Source organism: Triticum aestivum, chromosome 5A, assembly GCF_018294505.1.
Source record: "Triticum aestivum cultivar Chinese Spring chromosome 5A, IWGSC CS RefSeq v2.1, whole genome shotgun sequence".
Classification (NCBI taxonomy): Eukaryota; Viridiplantae; Streptophyta; class Magnoliopsida; order Poales; family Poaceae; genus Triticum; species Triticum aestivum.
Genome location: NC_057806.1, coordinates 213,566,371 through 213,590,783, shown reverse-complemented (window position 1 = coordinate 213,590,783; position 24,413 = coordinate 213,566,371). Strand labels below are relative to the sequence as shown.

At 42.9% G+C, this 24,413-nt stretch overlaps 1 protein-coding gene across 3 annotated transcripts; it reads left to right on the top strand.

Annotated features, from left to right (window-relative positions):
- Positions 1-18,719: 18,719 nt before the first annotated feature.
- On the top strand, positions 18,720-23,120 carry LOC123102810 (U-box domain-containing protein 44). Of its 3 annotated transcripts, XM_044524244.1 has the most exons (6): positions 18,720-19,053; positions 19,139-19,203; positions 19,559-20,101; positions 20,186-20,495; positions 21,231-21,437; positions 21,546-23,120. In XM_044524244.1, the coding sequence occupies exons 3-6, from the start codon at positions 19,571-19,573 to the stop codon at positions 22,811-22,813; spliced, it is 2,316 nt and encodes a 771-aa protein (XP_044380179.1). In that variant the 5' UTR covers positions 18,720-19,053; positions 19,139-19,203; positions 19,559-19,570; the 3' UTR covers positions 22,814-23,120. The 3 variants fall into 3 exon arrangements, with proteins under 3 accessions (XP_044380179.1, XP_044380178.1, XP_044380176.1); XM_044524243.1 differs by having other exon boundaries at positions 19,142-19,203; positions 21,231-23,120; XM_044524241.1 differs by having other exon boundaries at positions 21,231-23,120.
- Positions 23,121-24,413: the final 1,293 nt, after the last annotated feature.

The following is a 24,413-nucleotide window of genomic DNA, read 5'->3' as shown; positions in this document are numbered from 1 at the left end:
GGTATTGCTTGACGGGTGGAGCCGATTCATGCCAGAGCATCAGCTGGCTCGTTTTCATTTCGTGGTACGTGAAGGAACTCGCACCCTTCGAAATATCCGCTGAGCTGCTGAACTAGGAAACAGTAACTTGCCATGTTTGCGTCCTTGGCATCCCAATCGCCAGATGACTGCTGGACCACCAAGTCGGAGTTGCCGTAGCACAGGATCCGGCGGATGCCGATTTCTTTGGCCACCCAGAGGCCGTCCACAAGCGCCTCGTACTCGGCTACGTTGTTGGAGGCGGAAAAATGGATTTGCAATGTGTATATGAGCTTGTCGCCTTTGGGAGAGGTGAGGACAACGCCGGCTCCCAAGCAGGTGCGCATCTTCGAGCCATCAAAATGCATCCACCAATAGGCGGAGTCCGGAGCTGGTGGCAGGTACTGAGCCTCGGCCCAGTCGACGAGGAAATCGGCCAGTGCTTGGGACTTGATGGCGGTGCGTGGCTGGTAGAAGATGGTATAAGGGGCCAACTCGATGGCCCATTTGGCCACCCGACGAGATGCATCTCTATTGCCAATGATCTTAGCAAGTGGGGCAGTGCAGACAACAGTGATCGGGTGCTCTTGAAAGTATGGCTTCGGCTTCTTGGCTGCAAAGTGCACGCTGTAGTGATAACCCACAAGTATAGGGGATCAATTGTAGCCTCTTTCGATAAGTAAGAGTGTCGAACCCAACGAGGAGCTAAAGGTAGAACAAATATTCCCTCAAGTTCTATCGACCACTGATACAACTCTACGCATGCTTGACGTCCGCTTTACCTAGAACAAGTATGAAACTATAAGTACTTTGTAGGTGTTGTTGGATAGGTTTGCAAGATAATAAAGATTATGTAAATAAAAAGTAGGGGCTGTTTAGATAAAGACACAACTAAATTAGTTTTAGTAAAGAGCTTTCTGTTACGAGAAAGGTATTTGTCCCCAGGCAATCGATAACTAGACCGGTAATCATTATTGCAATTTTATTTGAGGGAGAGGCATAAGCTAACATACTTTCTCTACTTGGATCATATGCACTTATGATTGGAACTATAGCAAGAATCTGCAACTACTAAAGATCATTAAGGTAAAACCCAACCATAGCATTAAAGTATCAAGTCATCTTTATCCCATACGCAAACAACCTACTTACTCGGGTCTGTGCTTCTGTCACTCACGCCACCCACCATAAGAAAATCATGAACACATTGCAAACCCTGCATCGGGAATCCCTCATGCTTGAGCGACACGGAGAGCACCATAGGACAGCACCAACAATAAAACATGCAACTCAAACCAATCACGATCATCAAATAACCCATAGGACAAAATGGATCTACTCAAACATCATAGGATAGCCATACATCATTGGGAAATAATATATAGCGTTGAGCATCATATTTAAGTATATATTACAGTGGGTAAAAGAGGGGTTACACCACTGCATAGAGGGGGGGAGAGTTGGTGATGATGGCGGTGAAGTTGTTGGTGAAGATTGCGGTGAGGGGGAGAGAGCCCCCCCTCCTTCTTCTACTTCCTTGACCTCCTCCCTAGATGGGAGAAGGGTTTCCCCTATGGTCCTTGGTCTCCATGGCATGGGAGGGGCGAGAGCCCCTCCGTGATTGGATCTGTCTCTCTATCTCTCTCTGTTTCTGCGTTCTCAGATTTTGCCCTTTCACCATTTCTTATATTCCCAGAGATCCATAACTCCGATTGGGCTGAAATTTTAACATGATCTCTATCCGGATATTAGCTTTCTTGCGGTGAAAGAAGGGCACCAACCGCCTTGCGGGGTGGCCATGAGGGTCAGGGGCGCGCCCCCTGCCTTGTGGCCCCCTCGGGCATCGTCTCGCGTGGATTATTCTTCCCAAAAATCACATATATTCCAAAAAAAATCTCCGTCAGTTTTTATCCCGTTTGGACTCTGTTTGATATGGATATTCTGCGAAGCAAAAAAACATGCAACAAACAGGAACTGACACTGGGCACTAGATCAATATGTTAGTCCCAAAAATAGTATAAAAAGTTGCCAAAAGTATATGAAAGTTGTAGAATATTGGCATGGAACAATCAAAAATTATAGATACGATGAAGACGTATCAGCATCCCCAAGCTTAATTCATGCTCTTCCTCGAGTAGGTAAATGATAAAAAAGATAATTTTTGATGTGGAATGCTACCTAGCATAATCTTGATCACATATCTAATCATGGCATGAATATTAAGACACGAGTGATTCAAAGCAATAGTCTATCATTTGACATAAAAAATAATACTTCAAGGATACTAATAAAGCAATCATGTATTTTCAAAATAACATGGCCGAAGAAAGTTATCCCTACAAAATCATATAGTCTGGCTATGCTCCATCTTCACCACACAAAATATTCAAATCATGCACAACCCCGATGACAAGCCAAGCAATTGTTTCATACTTTTGACATTCTCAAACCTTTTCAACTTTCACACAATACATGAGCGTGAGCCATGGACATAGCACTATAGGTGGAATAGAATGGTGGTTGTGGAGAAGACAAAAAGGAGAAGATAGTCTCATATCAACTAGGCGTATCAACGGGCTATGGAGATGCCCATCAATAGATATCAATGTGAGTGAGTAGGGATTGCCATGCAACGGATGCACTAAGAGCTATAAGTGTATGAAAGCTCAAACTAGAAACTAAGTGGGTGTGCATCCAACTTGCTTGCTCATGAAGACCTCGGGCATTTGAGGAAGCTCATCATCGGAATATACAAGCCAAGTTTTATAATGAAAATTCCCACTAGTATATGAAAGTGATAACTCAAGAGACTCTCTATATGAAGAACATGGTGCTATTCTGAAGCACAAGTGTGGTAAAAGGATAGTAAAGTTGTCCCTTCTCTCTTTTCTCTCATTTTTTATTTTATTCTCTTTTTTTGGTGGGCTTCTTTGGCCTCTTTTTTTGTGGGCCTCTTTGGCCTCTTTTATTTTTTTTGTAAAGTCCGGAGTCTCATTCTGACTTGTGGGGGAATCATAGTCTCCATCATCCTTTCCTCACTTGGGCAATGCTCTAATAATGATGATCATCACACTTTTATTTACTTAGAACTAAATATTACAACTCGATACTAGAACAAAGATATTACTCTATATGAATGCCTCCAGCGGTGTACCGGGATGTGCAATGATCTAGCGTAGCAATGACATCAAAAAACGGATAAGCCATGAAAACATCATGCTAGCTATCTTACGATCATGCAAAGCAATATGACAATGAATGCTCAAGTCATGTATATGATGATGATGGAAGTTGCATGGCAATATATCTCGGAATGGCTATGGAAATGCCATGATAGGTAGGTATGGTGGCTGTTTTGAGGAAGGTATATGGTGGGTTTATGGTACCAGCGAAAGTTGCGTGATACTAGAGAGGCTAGCAATGATGGAAGGGTGAGAGTGCATATAATCCATGGACTCAACATTAGTCATAAAGAACTCACATACTTATTACAAAAGCCTATTAGCTATCGAAACAAAGTACTAAGCGCATGCTCCTAGGGGGATAGAATGGTAGGAAAAGACCATCGCTCGTCCCCGACCGCCACTCATAAGGAAGAAAATCAATAAATAAATCATGCTCCGACTTCATCACATAACGGTTCACCATACGTGCATGCTACCGGAATCACATACTCCAACACAAGTATTTCTACAATCCACAACTAACCACTAGCATGACTCTAATATCACCATCTTCATATTGCAAAACTATTGCAAGGAATCAAACATATCATATTCAGTGATCTACAAGTTTTATGTAGGATTTTATGACTAACCATGTGAATGACCAATTCCTGTCATCTCTCTAAATAGATATAAGTGAAGCAAGAGAGTTTAATTCTTTCTACAAAAGATATGCCCACGCTCTAACAAATATAAGTGAAGCAAAAGAGCATTCTACAAATGGCGGTTTTCTATGTAAAGAGAAACAAGCAATCCGAACTTCAAATGATATAAGTGAAGCACATGAAGCATTCTATAAAGCCATACTCAAAAGATATAAGTGAAGTGCAATGAGCATTCTATAAATAAACCAAGGACTACCTCATACCAACATGGTGCATAAAAGAAAAATGAAAACTAAATGCAAAAGACGCTCCAAGATTGCACATATCGCATGAACGAAACGAATCCGAAAACATAACGATATTTGTTGAAGAAAGTGGGGATGCCTTCCGGGGCATCCCCAAGCTTAGACGCTTGAGTCTCCTTGAATATTTACTTGGGGTGCCTCAGGCATCCCCAAGCTTGAACTCTTGCCTCTCTTCCTTCTTCTCACATCGAGACCTTCTCGATCATCGAACACTTCATCCACACAAAACTCAACAGAAAGCTCGGTAAGATCCGTTAGCATAATAAAGCAAATCACTACTCTAAGTACTGTTGCAAACCAATTCATATTTTGTTTTTGCATTGTAGCAACTATAATATAACTTTTCCATGGCTTAATCCACTGATATAAATCGATAGTTTCATCAAAACAAGCAAACTATGCATCAAAACAGAATCTATCTAAAACAGAACGGTCTATAATAATCTGAACATTCACCATACCTCTGGTACTCCAAAACTTCTAACAAAATTAGTAAAAAATAAACAATTTTTATAGAAAGACATTGCAAAAAGTTTCAGAACCGTTTGACGTTCCAGTAAAAAATGTAAAATCGCGCACTACAGCTAAAGTTTCTGTCCTGCACCGTACAAACCAACAAGCAAAGTAAACATCCTAAAGGCAAATCTTGGCACATTATTTTTATTTTAAAACTTTATAAAAGCACACAACATAAATAAATGACTCTCTAAAACTTTTGGGTTGTCTCCCTGGCAGCGCTTTCTTTAAAGCCATTAAGCTAGGCATATAGTGCTCAAGTAATGGATCCACCCGAATCCCAAGGTATATCAAAGCCAATTTTAATTAACAATGATTTTTAATTTAGTAGTGAGCACAAAGTAACATAAATCAATCAATGACGAAGTCTAACTCTCTTCCTATGCATCGGCATGTCATAAAAGAACAATTCATGCACACATAGTAAAGGCCAATGCATAGTATAAACAATTTCTTGCAATTTTATCGTATTGGAAACATAGAGAGGTGGATATATAGTTCCTCTCTCATAATAATTGCAAGTAGGAGCAGCAAGCACATGCATATTATATTCATCAAAATCATCATGTGTAATAGTAAAATGCAACCCATCAATATAACCCTTAATAAGGGTAAACTTCTCCGATATAGTGTAGTTGGGAGAATTCAAAAAGATAATAGGACTATCATGCGTGGGTGCAATAGCAACGATTTCATGTTTAACATAAGGAACAATAGCAAGTTCATCTCCATAAGCATAATTCATATTGGCATCTTGGCCACAAGAATAGCAAGCATCATCAAAAAGGGATATTTCAAGAGAATCAACGGGATCATAACAATCATCATAGCAATCATCCTTCGGTAAGCATGAAGGGAAATTAAACAATGTATGAGTTGAAGAGTTACTCTCATTAGAAGGTGGGCACGGGTAGCTAATCCGCTCTTCCTCCTTTTGTTCTTCGCTCTCCTCGTCATCTTTTTCATCCAATGAGCTCACAGTTTCATCAATTTCTTCTTCCATAGACTCCTGCAAAATATTAGTCTCTTCTTGGACAGCGGAGACTTTCTCAATAGACGTATCAATATCGGCATTGAATTCATAATTCTCATAGCAATATTTAAGGATAGCTAAATTTTCAGGTCTATAAACTGAATCATCAAAATTTTCACACTCCTTAAACAAAGATTCAATTTCATAAGCACCCATAAAAGCAACAAATTATTCTATTTGTTCCACATCATAGTAATCATATATACCATTAGCATAAGAAGCCAGGGTTTTATCATCATTAAATTTGCATGAAAAGGGAAGGTGTGGAGCCTTCACTCTAGAGCAACAACTATAATCATATATCAAGCAAAGTTGCCGAGCATACCAATGCAACATAGGAATTTGATCCCATAATAGTTTCCTTTTTGAGTCAAGCGATAATCCCTAAAGTATTCACGTTGATCCAACGTGTCTCCCATAACATAATTGAATGGGGTTTTCTCAGGATTATCAAAGTAGTACATAATATCTTTCACATAATGAACATCGAGGGTTTTAGGAGGTTCCCCATCTCCATGAGTAGTAGGTACACCTATTTTTTTTGGTATTTCGTGTTCCATATCCATAACTAAATATAGAGAAGAACTCAGAACAGCAAATAAAAATTACTTAGTGATAAAGCAAACAAGCACACACGAGAATATTCACCCCACGCTATGACTCCCCGACAACGGCGCAGAAAAAGGTCTTGATAACCCACAAGTATAGGGGATCAATTGTAGCCTCTTTCGATAAGTAAGAGTGTCAAACCCAACGAGGAGCTAAAGGTAGAACAAATATTCCCTCAAGTTCTATCGACCACCGATACAACTCTACGCACGCTTGACGTCCGCTTTACCTAGAACAAGTATGAAACTAGAAGTACTTTGTAGGTGTTGTTGGATAGGTTTGCAAGATAATAAAGATTACGTAAATAAAAAGTAGGGGCTGTTTAGATAAAGACACAACTAAGTTAGTTTTAGTAAAGAGCTTTTTGTTATGAGAAAGTTATTTGTCCCTAGGCAATCGATAACTAGACCGGTAATCATTATTGCAATTCTATTTGAGGGAGAGGCATAAGCTAACATACTTTGTCTACTTGGATCATATGCACTTATGATTGGAACTCTAGCAAGCATCCGCAACTAGTAAAGATCATTAAGGTAAAACCCAACCATAGCATTAAAGTATCAAGTCCTCTTTATCCCATACGCAAACAACCTACTTACTCGGGTCTGTGCTTCTGTCACTCACGCCACCCACCATAAGCAAATCATGAACATATTGCAAACCCTACAGCGGGAATCCCTCATGCTTGCGTGACACGGAGAGCACCATAGGACAGCACCAATAATAAAACATGCAACTCAAACCAATCATGATCATCAAATAACCCAGAGGACAAAACGGATCTACTCAAACATCATAGGATAGCCATACATCATTGGGAAATAATATATAGCATTGAGCACCATGTTTAAGTAGAGATTACAGCGGGTAAAAGAGGGGTTACACCGCTGCATAGAGGGGGGAAGAGTTGGTGATGATGGCGGTGAAGTTGTTGGTGAAGATTGCGGTGATGATGATGGCCCCCGGTGGCACTTCGGCGCCACCGGAAGCGAGGGGGAGAGAGCCCCCCTCCTTCTTCTTCTTATTCCTTGACCTCCTCCCTAGATGGGAGAAGGGTTTCCCCTTTGTCCCTTGGTCTCCATGGCATGGGAGGGGCGAGAGCCCCTCCGAGATTGGATCTATCTCTCTCTGTTTCTGCGTTCCCAGATTCGGCCCTTTCACCGTTTCTTATATTCCCGGAGATCCGTAACTCCGATTGGGCTGAAATTTTAACACGGTCTCTATCCGGATATTAGCTTTCTTGCGGCGAAATAAGGGAACCAACCGCCTTACGGGGTGGCCACGAGGGTCAGGGGCGCGCCTGCCCCCCTAGGGCGCGCCCCCTGCCTCGTGGCCCCCTCGGGCATCATCTCGCGTGGATTTTTCTTCCCAAAAATCACATATATTCCAAAAAATCTCCGTCAGTTTTTATCCCGTTTGGACTCCGTTTGATATGGATATTCTGCGAAACAAAAAACATGCAACAAAAAGGAACAGGCATTGGGCACTGGATCAATATGTTAGTCCCAAAAATAGTATAAAAAGTTGCCAAAAGTATATGAAAGTTGTAGAATATTGGCATGGAACAATAAAAAATTATAGATACGATGGAGACGTATCACGTAGCACATCTTCTGGTAATGGCACCTATGATAGCAAATCTCTCCGGGTGCTCAGGGTCCAAAGGGATCTTCTTTGTTTCTTTGGCCGGTTGGAAGGACCCCTGGGTCTCTGACTCTTTGGGCTCTAGTGACATGTCCGGCTGCTTGCCGGCCATGGCCACCACCTGGTCCAGGAGCTTCTTCTCAGCAACAATCACAAGGGACTCGGCCAACCGGCTGCTAGTCGCAGCACAATCGGCCGACTTCTCATAGTCCCCAGATATCGTGATAATGCCCTTGGTTCCTGGCATCTTCATTTTGAGGTAAGCATAGTGTGGCACCGCCATGAACTTGGCTAGAGCCGGCCGGCCCAGGAGTACATGATAAGGGCTCTCGAGGTCCACCACCTCAAACCAAATCGCTTCACGGCGGAAGTGGTCCTTGTCTCCGAAGATGACATCTATCTTGACCTTGCCGATTGGTGAGCAGGACAGGCCAAGCACAATACCATGGAAAGTAGTCCGGTTGGGCTGGAGCTGCCTCTCTTTAATGCATAACTTTTCCATGGTATTGCGGTACAGGATGTTGATGCTGCTGCCGCCATCTATCAGAATTCGGGAGAAACGAGCAGATCGCCTCTCTGTTGCAAGGGTGGCATCCAGCACCAGAGCATAAGAACCCGGAGAGGGCATCACCTCCGGGTGGTCTTCCCGGCTCCAGCTGATGGGCTTCTCAGACCAATGCATGAATTCTAGAGCACTTGAAGCAACGGCATTCACCTCTCGATGCTGCTAACGCCGGCTGCGCCGATCGTCCGCCACGCTGGTGAAGACGACATAGGCTCCATGCTCGTCGGGGTAATCATCTTGAATGGCACCGACTGCTGGTCGAGCCACCGGCTGCTGAGGAGGAAGCGGCTAGCCGGCAGGTGGAGGGGGCAGCAGTCCTTCGCCCTTGGAGATTCGGGTGAGCCAATGGCACTTTCAGGTGGTATGGTTTGACGGCTTCGGACCGCTGTGCAATTTGTAGGGAGCATCAAGGGTTTGCTCATAGGAGAAGGCGGGTAACCAAGCAGGCTTGCCGCCCTTCTGGCGCTTGGGGAGTGGTTGTCCTTCAGGTTGCTGGTCTTTGACTGTTGCGTTTGGACTCCGTTTGATATTCTTTTTCTGCGAAACCCTAAAATAGGCAAAAACAACAATTCTGTGATGGGCCTCCGGTTAATAGGTTAGTCCCAAAAATAATATAAAAGTGTATAATAAAGCCCAATAATTTCCAAAACAGAATATAATATAGCATGGAACAATCAAAAATTATAGATACGTTGGAGACGTATCAAGCATCCCCAAGCTTAATTCCTGCTCGTCCTCGAGTAGGTAAATGATAAAAGCAGAATTTTTGATGTGGAATGCTACTTGGCATAATTTCAATGTAATTCTCTTAATTGTCGTATGAATATTCAGATCTAAAAGATTCAAGACAAAAGTTTAATATTGACATAAAAATAATAATACTTCAAGCATACTAACTAAGCAATTATGTCTTCTCAAAATAACATGGCCAAAGAAAGTTATCCCTACAAAATCATATAGTCTGGCTATGCTCTATCTTCACCACACAAAGTATTTAAATCATGCACAACCCTGATGACAAGCCAAGCAATTGTTTCATACTTTTGGTGTTCTCAAACTTTTTCAATCTTCACGCAATACATGAGCGTGAGCCATGGACATAGCACTATATGTGGAATAGAATGGTGGTTGTGGAGAAGACAAAAAAGGAGAAGATAGTCTCACTTGGCGTATCAACGGGCTATGGAGATGCCCATTAATAGATATCAATGTCAGTGAGTAGGGATTGCCATGCAACGGATGCACTAGAGCTATAAGTATATGAAAGCTCAACAAAAGGAACTAAGTGGGTGTGCATCCAACTTGCTTGCTCACGAAGACCTAGGGCATTTTGAGGAAGCCCATCATTGGAATATACAAGCCAAGTTCTATAATGAAAAATTCCCACTAGTATATGAAAGTGATATCATAGGAGACTCTCTATATGAAGAACATGGTGCTACTTTGAAGCACAAGTGTGGAAAAAGGATAGTAACATTGTCCCTTCTCTCTTTTTCTCACATTTTTGGGCCTTCTTTCCTTTTTTTTATTTTGGCCTCTTTTCTTCTTCTTTTTATCCGTTCGGATTCTCATCCCGACTTGTGGGGGAATCATAGTCTCCATCATCCTTTCCTCACTGGGACAATGCTCTAATAATGATGATCATCACACTTTATTTACTTACAACTCAAGAATTACAACTCAATACTTAGAACAAAATATGGCTCTATGTGACTGCCTCCGGCGGTGTACCGGGATGTGCAATGATGCATGAGTGACATGTATGAAAGAATTATGAACGGTGGCTTTGCCACAAATACGATGTCAACTACATGATCATGCAAGCAATATGACAATGGTGAAGCGTGTCATAATAATGGAACGGTGGAAAGTTGCATGGCAATATATCTCGGAATGGCTATGGAAATGCCATAATAGGTAGGTATGGTGGCTGTTTTGAGGAAGGTATTTGGTGGGTTTATGGTACCGGCGAAAGTTGTGCGATACTAGAGAGGCTAGCAATGGTGGAAAGGTGAGTCCGTGTATAATCCATGGACTCAACATTACTCATAAAGAACTCACATACTTATTGCAAAAATCTATTAGTTATCAAAGCAAAGTATTACACGCATGCTCCTAGGGGGATAGATTGGTAGGAAAAGACCATCGCTCGTCCCCGACCGCCACTCATAAGGAAGACAATCAATAAATAAATCATGCTCCGACTTCATCACATAACGGTTCACCATACGTGCATGCTACGGGAATCACAAACTTCAACACAAGTATTTCTCAAATTCACAACTACTCAACTAGCATGACTCTCATATCACCATCTCCATATCTCAAAACAATTATCAAGTATCAAACTTCTCATAGTATTCAACACACTCATAATTTTTTTAATTTTTTTACTAATCTTGAATGCCTAAATTAAAGCAAATTACCACGCTGTTTTGCATGACTCTCAAAATAATATAAGTGAATCATGAGAGAACAATTGTTTCTATAAAACAAATCCACCACCGTGCTCTAAAATATATAAGTGAAGCACTAGAGCAAAAACTATATAGCTCAAAAGATATAAGTGAAGCACATAGAGTATTCTAATAATTTTCAAACCATGTGAGTCTCTCTCAAAAGGTGTGTACAGCAAGGATGATTGTGGTGAACTAAAAAACAAAGACTCAAATAATACAAGACGCTCCAAGCAAAACACATATCATGTGGTGAATAAAAATATAGCTCCAAGTAAAGTTACCAATAGACGAAGACGAAAGAGGGGATGCCTTCCGGGGCATCCCCAAGCTTAGGCTTCTGGGTGACCTTGAATTTTACCTTGGGGTTCCATGGGCATCCCCAAGCTTAGGCTCTTGCCACTCCTTGTTCCATAATCCATCAAAACTTAACCCAAAACTTGAAAACTTCACAACACAAAACTCAAAATAGAAAATCTCATGAGCTCCGATAGCGAAAGAAAACAAAACACCACTTCAAGGTACTGTAATGAACTCATTCTTTATTTATATTGGTGTTAAACCTACTATATCCCAACTTATATATGGTTTATAAACTATTTTACTAGCCATAGATTCATCAAAATAAGCAAACAACACACGAAAAACAGAATCTGTCAAAAACAGAACAATCTGTAGTAATCTGTAGCTAACGCAAACTTCTGGAAGCCCAAAAATTCTAAAATAAATTTATGGACGTGAGGAATTTATCTATTAATCGTCTGCAAAAATAATTAACTAAATAGAACTTTCCAAATAAAAATGGCAGAAATTCTTGTGAGCGCTAAAGTTTCTGTTTTTTACAGCAAGATCAAAAAGACTTTCCCCAAGTCTTCCCAACGGTTCTACTTGGCACAAACACTAACTAAACACAAAAAACACAACCAAAACAGAGGCTAGATAAATTATTTATTACTAAATATGAGCAAAAAGTAAGGAATAAAAATAAAATTGGGTTGCCTCCCAACAAGTGTTATCGTTTAACGCCCCTAGCTAGGCATAATAGCAAGGATATATCTAGGTATTGCCATCTTTAGTTGGCAATTCTTTAATGAGACATCTATCACCCTTAGGAGTTTCTTTCTTTTTATTAATTATCAAACTTCTAGGCACAAAATCAAAAAATCCATTTGTAGCAAATGGTTCCTTAATGATAGCAAAAAGATTGGGATGAATACTTATAGATTTGAGATCCACAGTTTCCTTGCTAGAGGATTCACCCTTATTTTTAGGAACATACATAAACTTGGCAATTTTAGTTGGAGGACTTGGAGTATTCTTTACAGAAGAAAAAGCGGTTCCCAAGTTGGTAATGATACCCTCAAGTTTATCGATTCTAGTGGAATCCTGATTTATTCTTTCATTAACTATGGGTTCCTTCTCCTTAATATTTTTCAAAGTGACTCCTACTTTAGATTCATATTGGGTAATTTGGTTGTGGATCTTTTTATCCAAATTTTCAATTAATTCTACGGTAGCAACTTTATTTTCAATAATTTCAAGTCTTTGCATTACATGCTCCAAAGTTAACATAGTTCCATTAACCAAAAGAGGGGGTGAGCCAAACAAATATATCATAGCATTATAAGAATCAAAAGTATGGCTACCCAAGAAATTCCCTCCGGTAATGGTATCAAGGATATATCTGTACCAAGGAGCAGTGCCTACATAAAAATTGCGGAGAAGAACGGAAGTAGATTGCTTCCTGGTAGATCTATTTTGAGCATTGCAAATTCTATACCAAGCATCTTTTAGATTTCTCCTTCTCTTTGCTTAAAATTAAGAACTTCATTTTCGGGAGACAACAGAGAAGATAGGGGACTAGCCATAACGATAAGCAAGCAATCCAACACACAAGCAAACAAGAAGCGAGCGGAAAAGAGGCGAATGGAAAAGAGAGAGGGCGAATAAAACGACAAGGGTGAAGTGGGAGAGAGGAAAAAGAGAGGCAAATGGCAAATAATGTAATGTTGGAGATAAGGGTTTGTGATGGGTACTTGGTATGTTGACTTTTGCGTAGACTCCCCGGCAACTGCGCTAGAAATCCTTCTTGCTACCTCTTGAGCACTGCGTTGGTTTTCCCTTGAAGAGGAAAGGATGATGCAGCAAAGTAGCGTAAGTATTTCCCTCAGTTTTTAAGAACCAATGTATCAATCCAGTAGGAGGCCACACACGAGTCCCTCGCACCTACACAAAAAAAATCCTCGCAACCAACGCAATAAAGGGGTTATCAATCCCTTCACGGTCATTTACGAAAGTGAGATCTGATAGATATGATAAGATAATATTTTTGGTATTTTTATGATAAAGATGCAACATAAATAAAGCGAAATAAAAACAGCGCAAGAAATAGCTTGTTGACGGGAGATTAATATGATGGAAAATAGACCCGGGGGCCATAGGTTTCACTAGTGGCTTCTCTCGAGAGCATAAGTATTACGGTGGGTAAACAAATTACTGTTGAGCAATTGACAGAATTGAGCATAGTTATGAGAATATCTAGGTATGATCATGTATATAGGCATCACGTCCGAGACAAGTAGACCGACTCCTGCCTGCATCTACTACTATTACTCCACACATCGACCGCTATCCAGCATGCATCTAGAGTATTAAGTTCAAAGGAACAGAGTAACGCTTTAAATAAGATGACATGATGTAGAGGGATAAACTCATGCAATATGATATAAACCCCATCTTGTTATCCTCGATGGCAACAATACAATATGTGCCTTGCTGCCCCTACTGTCACTGGGAAAGGACATCGCAAGATTGAACCCAAAGCTAAGCACTTCTCCCATTGCAAGAAAGATCAATCTAGTAGGCCAAACCAAACTGATAATTCGAAGAGACTTGCAAAGATAACCAATCATACATAAAAGAATTCAGAGAAGATTCAAATATTGTTCATAGATAGACTTGATCATAAACCCACAATTCATCGGTTTCAACAAACACACCGCAAAAAGAAGATTACATCGAATAGATCTCCACAAGAGAGGGGGGGAACATTGTATTGAGATCCAAAAAGAGAGAAGAAGCCATCAAGCTACTAACTATGGACCCGTAGGTCTGAGGTGAACTACTCACACTTCATCGGAGGGGCTATGGTGTTGATGTAGCATGGAACAATCAAAAATTATAGATACGTTGGAGACGTATCATCAGGTAATCGCGGGTGGACTCATCCGGGCCTTGAACGCACAACGAGAGCTGGCGGGGCTTGGGAGGCCGCTTGTAGGTGCTGGTGAAGTTGTGGATGAACACTTCGGTGAAATCTACCTAGCTGTTGACGCTGTAGGGCTTGAGGCTGTTAAGCCACATCCGGGCCGTGCCCTGGAGCATGAGCGGGACATACTTCGCGGCAACGCATTTGTTGCCGTTTGCTATGCTAACGGCTGTGGAGTAGTCCACCAGCCAATCCTCCGGCTTCATGGGGCCATTGTATTTAGACGTGTCTCTTGGGAGCGAGAACCCTTTGGGAAAGGGCTCATCGCGAATGCGGGGGCCGAAACAAGGCAAACCCATTGCATCTTCTTCTTTTAGCGCCAAGGATCGAGCAAGGCGGTCGATCCGGTGGCAGGCGTCATTCTCTCCAACTCCTTCTCGGCGACCCAGCCGGTCACCGAGAGTCAGGTGATTAACATGCGGTAGGGAAATGCGCCTCTCCCTTCGAGGAGGTGGAGGTGGCGGATGGTCGCCTCGTCATTCTACTGCTCGTGAGCGGCCGTCTTGGTCGCGCTCGATGGTGATGCGAGTCCAGCTGCGGCTGGCAGCCGACTCCTTGTCTCGTCTGTCGCGGGCGCCATCTATCGGCGTCCAGGAGGTCACGCCATGCTCCTGGCGAAGGGGCGAGTTCTCAACCCGCTGGTTAGGCTCTTCCACGCGATAGCCAGCTTCTTGTTGTGCGGCAGCCGCATCAATAAGCTGTTGAACACACTTCGTCATGTAGCGGCACTCGTCGCCCTCTAGATGGTCCATCTCATCAGCTGCCGCCTGGGCGGCTCGTATGTTCTCCATGGGCATGGCGTAGGCAGGATGCTCTGCCCCAAACATGTTGGCGACGACCCCGCCTCACTGCCGGACCGTGCCTATGCGACTGGGTCCGCCAGCAGTCAGCGTGCTGCCTACAGCATGGTCGATCTCGCGCTGGAAGGCTTCGGAAAGGCGTCTCATGGTGGCCAGTTCCTTGGCATTCTCAACGAGCGAGACGCGGCAAGCTTCCAGCGTCTCGGCGTTGGCGTCTGCATCAATGGGCGTAGACAGGTCCTGCATTGCCGCCTGCAACGGGTCCTGGGCCGCTCCGCCAGAAGCGTCGTCGTGGCTGATGACAAGCACATCTGTGACGGTGCTGCCGCCACTCTCCGCGTGCGGGAGTGGATCGTCGATGACCATCATGTTGGTGGGGAAGGAGTCGAAGGAAGCTGTGTCGGTGTTGACAAGCATCGAATCTATGGAGCCAACCGACTCCAGGTCAGTGGTGGGCTAGCTGGTGATGTGAAGCTTGCCGAGAAGGTCGATGAAGCAGCTCTCGGAGCTGGCTGCTCCCGCGTCGGGTGCGGGCTCGGTGGAGAGGTGAAGCTCGCCAACAAGATCGGCGAGGCTGGCCGCCGTGCAGGCGACTTCTGCGCCATGCAGTGCATCGGCGCAAACGCCACCGGGCGAGCCGGGCTGGCTGCGCTCGCGAGGGAGGAACAGGGTTCCCGTCTAGAATAGATATCCGAACGACGCTGTACCTAGCCCCACAGTGGGCGCCAAATGTCGGGGGTGTCGTGCGACATATGCCAACGGATTTATCATGGAGGGGGCTAATAATACGTCACCGGTGCCAGAAAACGGGATAAGGCACAAACATGCCCGCCGATGAATCTTACCTAGGCTCGGGGCTCTCCTAGGAGATAACACCCCTACTCCTACTCTGCGGGGTCTCCGCATGATCACTCAAGCAACAATGGTGGCTACAAGCTTGCTCCTTTAGCTATTTCTCTAGAGGGGAAGAAGAACAATGCTAGCCCTAGCCTCCTCCCTCTATATGCGTGTGTGAGTGTTAAGGTCTCAGTGAGGCTGAACCCTTTGCATGGGTGCCCTGGGGGTTTATATAGGCCTACCCCCAGGGGTACAATGGCAATCCAGTCGGGTGTGGACCCGGTTGTCAGTGTCTATAGGTGCCGGCTTCTCCGCCGACTGCTGGGGCCCATCGCCTGGTAGGCCCCACCGGCTGTATCGTACTTCACCGACAGGCCGCGTCTGCCACTTGCGGGTCTCGCCAGCTACTCATTAATGGGGTAATGCTGCTGATTATGCATGCTTTGTCGGGGACGGCGTGGCTACAATGTCACCGCCTGGCGGGCGTTTACTGTAGCCACTCCCCGTCCCTTCTGGTTAATGGCGCACAAACTTTGAGGGAAGAAGAGGGCCGTCTGCCGGGAGTCGGCCTCCCCTCATGCCGACAGGTCCGAGTTTTCCGCCTTTTGGCTTCTCACTGTCAGGTAGGACCCGCCGCCTGGGGCCGTACCGACAACTCGTAGTGGGAGCATGACCTTCTCTCCCATGGTGATGTCATGGGCTGCGTGGCAACAGTGCTGCGCCGGGCGAGGGTTGTTCGCCCAGTACGCCGCACTGTAGCCACGCTCCTCCTTGAATTTGGGGGTGGCATGCATCGCTGTAGCCACGCCCTGTCTCATCATCATAATGTGGTGCAAACTTTGAGGGCGATTGGGCCCACCTACTAGGAGCCGACCTCTCTGGAGGCCACCTGCTAGAAGCCGACCTCTCTGGAGGCCGCCTGCTAAGAGTCGGCCCACCTCGGGGCCGTCTTCTGAGCCTTGCCGTCTTCTGGTAGCCGGCCGCTTGGACCAGTCGGCCGCAAAGAAGGCGGTGCTTTGGTCTTTGATTCTTAAGGGGCGCAACCGACCCCGATGTCTTGAAACACCATGAGAGGTTGATGAGGCTACCCGTGGTCATTTACTCCGACAATCACGGTCTCGTCGTCATGTAGAAATAACAAGAGATTGATGAAATCATAAGATCTCAAGACACGTGCAAATCAATTGCTTGTACAGAATAGTACACCACGTTGGTTTGTTCTTCACGTGAGGAAGGTCTTCCAGTTGATTTTTTGCCTTCACACAAGGAACCAACAACGTAGAGATTGCCTCAAGTTTGCGTGCATAATTGATTCGCGAACAAGCAGCAACGGAAGATGGCGTGAACTATTCCATGGTCCACGCACAAGCAACAGTAGTACTACTCCAGCCGCTTGATTTTCCTCCTCGATGGACGCACCGATCGTAGCGCAAAACATCTCAAATAGGCGAGGAAGCTGACTAGTCAATGGAGTTGACACTCCAGGTGGGGGCACGCGGAAAATCACACGCGAGAGGATCATGGCGACCACCGGCGACAAAGTACGCAGTGAATTGGGTTTAAGCGACTGCTGTCGACCCTTGCTCTGATACCAATGTTAGAGGGTTTGTGGTCTACCCCTATTTCTCTATTCTTTTCCGTGGTGGCGCTCAGAATTCGCATATCTGGCTAGGAGATAGGGACCGTCTTATACTGTATTTTCAAAGAGTTCACCTCTTATACAGATAAGGTTCCTAGTCGTTGGAACTAGCTTTTGAGATAGAGTTCAGATCAAATTACCAATCACATTTGTCTGTTAAAGGATTCTACTTGTTATGTCCCTAGAGCACGCGTCTGTGAGCAACACGCCATAATAGAGTGTAAATTTCTCTAATTACGTAAATCAATATTAGGGCTGTAATCTAACTATACGATCTAACTCCTTTCAACCATAAGTCTACCATGTAGTCTTTCCAATATAAACAATATATTGTATTCCATTGATAATCGACCAGCTTCCTTAAGAATATACTCCCTCCGCCCGGAAATACTTGTCGTAGAAATGGATACAAATGGATGTATCTAGAACTAAAATACATCTAGATACATCCATTCCTCGGCCAAGTATTTTCGGACGAAGAGAGTATTACTTAAGTACATACCAATAAGTAACAATTCCATGCTAAACATGTAAAGCAATTTTATGTATAAATACATGTATAATTCTGTAATGAGGTATTTCAAATATTAACAATTCTAAGTAATTTGAATATAGTTGTAGGACACATAATTCCAACATTCACCTCTTGTTCTATTTGTTTAGCACCGCTCCTTGTCATGTGACCTAAATAGATCTTTTATGTAGAAGTTTTATTTGATAGCTGAGATTTATAATGAGGAGAAGATGATAAACGAGGTGAACCTGAGATGTCATTAGTCTTACGAAGATTAGACTAGCCACAGTAAGAGTAACATAGATGATAACATCACACATATCTATACAAAATAGATGATGTGACAAGTAATTAATGAAGAAAAAGAGACACGCGACAACATAACTAGTTATTCATTGTTTTTGCAGTTGAACATAACTAGTTACTCATAACATCACACATACTAAGATAAAATGAATCTATAACCTAATAAATAAAGTGTTGGATAATATCATATAATAACAGTATATGTTACTTCCGAGTGTAAAAATAATAACATAGATTAGTACGTATGTCTACGATTACTCCCCACTGATACTAGTCTTATCGGTCTGAATCCGATTCATCAGGCCCGAACCCCGCAAACCCACCCCGCTTTGCACAGTCCATAGCTAGAAATAGAAGGCGTTGCATAGAAACGAGCGGTTGATACGGCGCCCTCGGCCCTCCTGTGCGGCTTCGCTTACCCACTCGCAGCAGGCTAGCTGACTAGCAAGTAGCACCCGTCGCCGAGAAGTATCTCCCTTCCGCTCCCCTCTCCCCTACCCTTCCCCTACCCTTCCGGGTCTCGCCCTCCGCCTCACTGGTCCGCCTCCGCCGTCTCGTAGTTTCTCCCCCCGGCAGATCTTCCACCTTGTCCCCTCAGCCATATCGATCTGCTTTTCCTCCCCACCGCCATGGCTGGGTAGTGCCGCCGCAGTCGTGTGAATTGCTGTGGCCGGTCGTATTTGCTCTCCGTTGAGCGACTAATTCCTCTCCGAGGTACGCGCCCTGTCTTTCGGTGGTCCTGTGAACATCCCTCGTCGCTACCTCGTGCTAATCCCCGCTTTAACAATACTGCTCTCAGCAGGTGCTCCCCGGCCGCTGTCTCCACTAAGTGCGCTTCACTTTCCTATTACTCGTGGATTTGAGGTAAAATCCGTCCCAGTAGCATTGATATGTGATGGAAGTGATGCCAAGTTAGGTATATGTAATCGGTGTTAGTAGTAGGTTTGGTTGGATTTCTTACTAGTATAGAAAAATGATTATTGAACTTGGGGTTCTAAGTGCAATATATTCACATGAAAAATATATATACCTAATATCGAATGTTTTTCAGCAACTTTTGAGTATGTCTGGCATTTCGTGGCTTTAGGGTGACGATCTCAATATCTTTTGCACGCTCGTAGTAATCCTTTCCAATTGTTGCATGTCTTTCATTGCTGGCCTGTCTCTTATGAACCTACTATATATATCTCTGATTTCTTCCCTCTGAATTTGTATGCAGTGCCGTGGTGTGATGGCAGACGTTCAAGATGGTCATTATGATTCGTCCACTGACAGCTTGCGCGTTGAGCCTATTTATGAATCATTTCTTTGTCCACTCACAAAACAAATTATGCGGGATCCTGTCACTTTAGAGAGTGGTGCTACATTTGAACGGGAAGCCATTTTGAAGTGGTTCCAGGAATCTGATAGCAGTGGAAGGAGCCTTATCTGCCCTATTACTAGGAAGGAGCTCAGCAGCACTGAGTTGAATCCAAGCATTGCTCTGAGAAACACTATTGATGAATGGATGCATAGGAATGAGGCAGCTAAACTTGATGTAGCCCGTAAATCCTTAACTTCCGAGAATTCAGAACATGATACTTTGCAAGCACTTGAATATGTTGTGGAGATATGTCAGAGAAGTAGATCCAGCAGACATGTAGTGAGGAAGCTTGGCTTGATAAGCTTAATTTCCGAGCTGTTGAAGAATAGCAGTACAAAAGTACGGCAAAAGTCATTGGAAAGTCTTTGCTTTGTAGCTAAAGATGACAATGATAACAAGGTGCTTTTTTTATGAATCTACTTTCCATAGTTTTAAATTTGTCACCAATCTTGTGTTTCTAATATCCCAGAATTTTTTTCACAGGATGAGATTGCTGCCGGGGACAATATTCGCACAATAGTGAAGTTCTTATCTCATGGCCACGTCCAAGAGAAAGAACAGGCTGCATCTCTGTTATATGAACTTTCACAATATAAACCTCTTTCAGAAAAAATTGGGAGCGTTCCTGGGGCCATACTTATACTTGTTGGCTTGTCAAGTAGTAAAATAGAAAACCTGTTGACAGTTGATAGGGCTGATAAGACACTTGTGAATTTGGAGAGCTGTGAAAAAAATGTTAGACAGATGGCGGAAAACGGTAGACTGCAACCGCTTCTTAGGCTTCTTCTTGAAGGTATTATTTATACAATTTCCTTATTTAAAAAAAAGGCAGAGGTCATGTATGTTGCCATTGCCATTAAACTACTGAATGACAGTGATATGTGCTACCCCTGGCGATATTCTCATTAATTTGCTTCTTATCTGTGTTTTGCTTTCCTGCATTCCTGTTTTATTGCTCTTTTATCTCACCATCCATATTGAATAGTCGTTTCTCACCACTTTTTGTTACCATAGTTATAAAAATACTTTTTCAAATACATAAAGCAGAAAATTATAACATACGAGGAATTAGACTCATAAGATAAAAAGAGAGTAATTATATACATTAGGATGTGGTGCATTACCCAGCTGCCTAGCTGCAGAATTCAAATTTATTTCAAGATGAAGGTAATTAATCATGGGATTGCTGCATGCCTAAGATGAACTATTTCGAACAGATTATTTCAGTTCACTTGTATATAGCTTTGTCACTGTGGTATTACTTCAGTGCATGGATAAGAATTCCCCCTCTAACATCAATATGTTGGGGCAGTTCATGTTGATTGGGTTAACTATTATGTGCAAGGTTCAGTTGGTATATGTTCACTTAAGTATTAGATTTTTCTTACTATGGGTATCTTCTAGTTAGCACGTGCACTGTATAAAAAATGTGTCACTGGAACGGTAGAAATGTGTTATGACTGATATTCATTTTCCAATGTTCTTTCTTTGTACTCAGGGCTTAGTTCCTTCTTGTGTGCATTTGTAGGTTCAGCTGATACACAATTATCTATGGCTGCTTATGTTGGGGAGCTTGTTTTAACCAACGAGGTGAAGGTCTTTGTGGCACAAACAGCAGGCTCCGCACTAGTCAATATCATGAAAAGTGGGAATAGGGAGGCTAGAGAAGCAGCTCTGAAGGCACTGAATCAAATTTCATCTTACGACGTCAGTGCGAAGATACTAATTGAAGCAGGTATTCTCCCACCTCTCATAGCAGACCTCTTTACAGTTGGCAGTAATCAGCTTCCAATGAGGTTGAAGAAGGTATCAGCAACAATTCTTGCAAATGTTGTGGCATCAGGTGCAAATTTTCAGTCCATTCCACTTGACCACAACAGGCAGACACTGGTATCTGAAGAAATTGTTCACAATCTGCTTCATCTCATCAGCAATACAGGACCTGCAACTGAGTGTAAGTTACTCCAGGTGCTTGTTGGTTTAACTAGTTCTTCTACAACTGTCCAAGGCATAGTTGATGCCATCAAAAGCTCAGGGGCTACTGTCAGTTTAATTCAGTTTATTGAAGCACCTCAAAGAGAGGTTCGCATGGCTTCCATCAAGCTCTTGAATAACATATCACCATGTATGGGTCAAGAACTGGCTGAAGCTTTTCGTGGAAATTTTAGTCAACTCAGCAGCTTGATTAGAGTCATTGCTGACAACAATGGTATTTCTGAAGAGCAAGCACCAGCTGCTGGTCTTGTAGCTGATCTTCCTCTGCAGGATTCGGTGCTAACCAGACGTCTTGTTGAAGATGGGGCTTTCACCACAATAATATCCAAAGTGATAATGATCAGACAAGGGGAGAGTCGTGGGGGGCGTTTCGTCAACCCTTTTCTTGAAGGTCTAGTTAGGATAGTCTCCCGGATCACATTTATCTTGGAGGATGATCCAGATATCATTGCTGTTGCTCGTGAATACAATCTCACTGCACTATTTAGTGATCTGCTTCAGATGAATGGTCTTGACACTGTCCAGATTGTCTCTGCCACCGCACTAGGAAATCTATCTGGCCAGTCAAAGCATCTAACGAAGATTCTGCCACCTCCCAACGGGGGATTGTGTTTTTCAATATTTCCATGCCTCAGTCAGAAGTCTGTAGAAACTGGTGTCTGTAGAGTTCATCATGGAATATGTTCGTCAAGGGAAAGCTTCTGTCTCTTGGAAGGGAAGGTGGTGGAGAAGTTGGTTGCTTGCTTGGATCACAACAATGAGAAAGTTGTTGAAGCCTCTCTAACAGCACTGTCCACATTATTAGACGATGGACTGGACATTGATCAAGGTGTGATGGTCCTGTGCGACGCAGAGGGCGTCAAACCAATTCTTGATGTATTGTGTGAGAATCGGACTGAGGCGCTGAGGCAGAGAGCGGTGTGGGCAGTAGAAAGGATCCTTAGGACGGATGAAATAGCTTATGAGATCTCGGGAAACCAAAATGTCAGTACAGCCTTGGTTGAAGCTTTCAGGCATGGTGACTTTAGGACAAGGCAAATTGCAGAGCGAGCACTAAAGCATGTTGATAAGCTGCCCAATTTCTCTGGGATATTTTCGAAGATCGGAGCACAGTGACCATGTTATGCAGAAGTAGGCTAGTTCTCTTATACCGGTCGCCTGCAGATCCTTTGGGTTGCATAAAGATACGTAACTCAAATATTGGCGCATGCCTAATCTCACACCAATCAGTTGCTTTCCCAGCTTAATCGTGTTAGTACTGCCGCTCTCCAAGTAGTTCCCAAACTAATCGAATTGATAGAATGGGAACTGAAGGTATTGTTGGTGTGTATCGTATAGTGTATATTTCCACCCTGTATGCTTGTTGTATCTGTATTATTCAGATGCTCAGATGCATAGCATGATATTTTTGTGTGAATATCCATTTCTGTGCCTGAGCCCATCTGATCTCGATGAACAGTAAAATAATAAAATACTAGAAAAATAAAAAAAAAACTGATTATTTTTGCATGTCTGTACCAATTTTCAACGCGTTTGAACATCTGAGAGAAAGAAAAATATTGGTCTGAACAAAACATAAACAGTAAACTGTTTCACATACCACCAATTTTGATTTTTTTTTACTGAGAGCTACTTAGATGTGCAAACCCGTTGAAAATTGGCACGAACCTCACGCACCAAAACATTTTCCATAAAAAAAGTTATTTTTTTTATTTTTTATAGTAATTTTTTTATTTTGCTGTTCATAGTCGAGAGCCATTTAGCGGCTCTCATTTTTGTGTTCATGCTGTAATCATACATAAGTTGGTTGAAACCTGAAAGAGAAAGAAAGAGCTTTTGCACACAATAAATTTTGTAGTTTTCATTCATTCCTTGTGTTGTTCATCGGACGGGAGTGTGTTATGGTTCCGTATGATGCGTGTTCCAGCTGAGTTCATAGTTTGTGCAATCTTTAATTAAGTAGTTAAGTTTGTGCAATCTTTAATGAAGTAGTTAATTGCTCTGAGAATACATATTTCAGTACCAGCTGAGTTCATAGCTTGTGCAATCTTTAATTAAGTAGTTAATTGCTCTGAGAATACATATTTCAGTAGTTCGACGTCTGATATATTTCAGTAGTTTAACACCGGCACATGTGCATGAAGTGGTATTTTTAACTTCTTTCTACCGTTAAATTGTTCTTTCTCTCCTTTCAGCTAAAATCTTTCCCTTTCCAGCTCAATTGTAATCCTCCTTCCACCTCCATCCACACATTAAGGCCCTGTTTGGTTCCAAATAAGTCACCAACTTATAAGTTGAAAAATAAAAAAATGACTTATTTTGTCAAACAGACCCAACTTATAAGTCATAAGTTGCTCCACCCTAACTTAAAATTTATAAGTCACCCCTTTTACATGGGTCTCACCATCTTTACATAAAAAAATCAAGCTGGAAATGTGTGGTCAGATGACTTATAAGTCAGGTAACAATCAAACAGGCGTGACTTATAAGTCACTGGTTTTAAGTCACCTGACTTATAAGTCAGGTGACTTATTGAAACCAAATAGGCCTAAATTTTGAACACATAGCCATGCACTTTATCGGCCTGTTTAAGGCCCTTCTCAATGCTCCAGCTTGTATAGATTCTAAAGCTGTCATCTAAGCAAAAACCTATGATGTGGCAAGTTAATTAAGAGAAGAAATGAGTGTAGTGACCCTACAAAGAAATAATGCTAAG

Coding starts and splice junctions, on each gene's coding strand:
- LOC123102810 (XM_044524243.1), top strand. CDS start 19,571: ATGGCAGACGTTCAAGATGGTCATTATGATTCGTCCACTGACAGCTTG. Junction 20,102..20,185: donor AAGATGACAATGATAACAAG/GTGCTTTTTTTA, acceptor TTTTTTTCACAG/GATGAGATTGCTGCCGGGGA. Junction 20,496..21,230: donor TCTTAGGCTTCTTCTTGAAG/GTATTATTTATA, acceptor GTGCATTTGTAG/GTTCAGCTGATACACAATTA.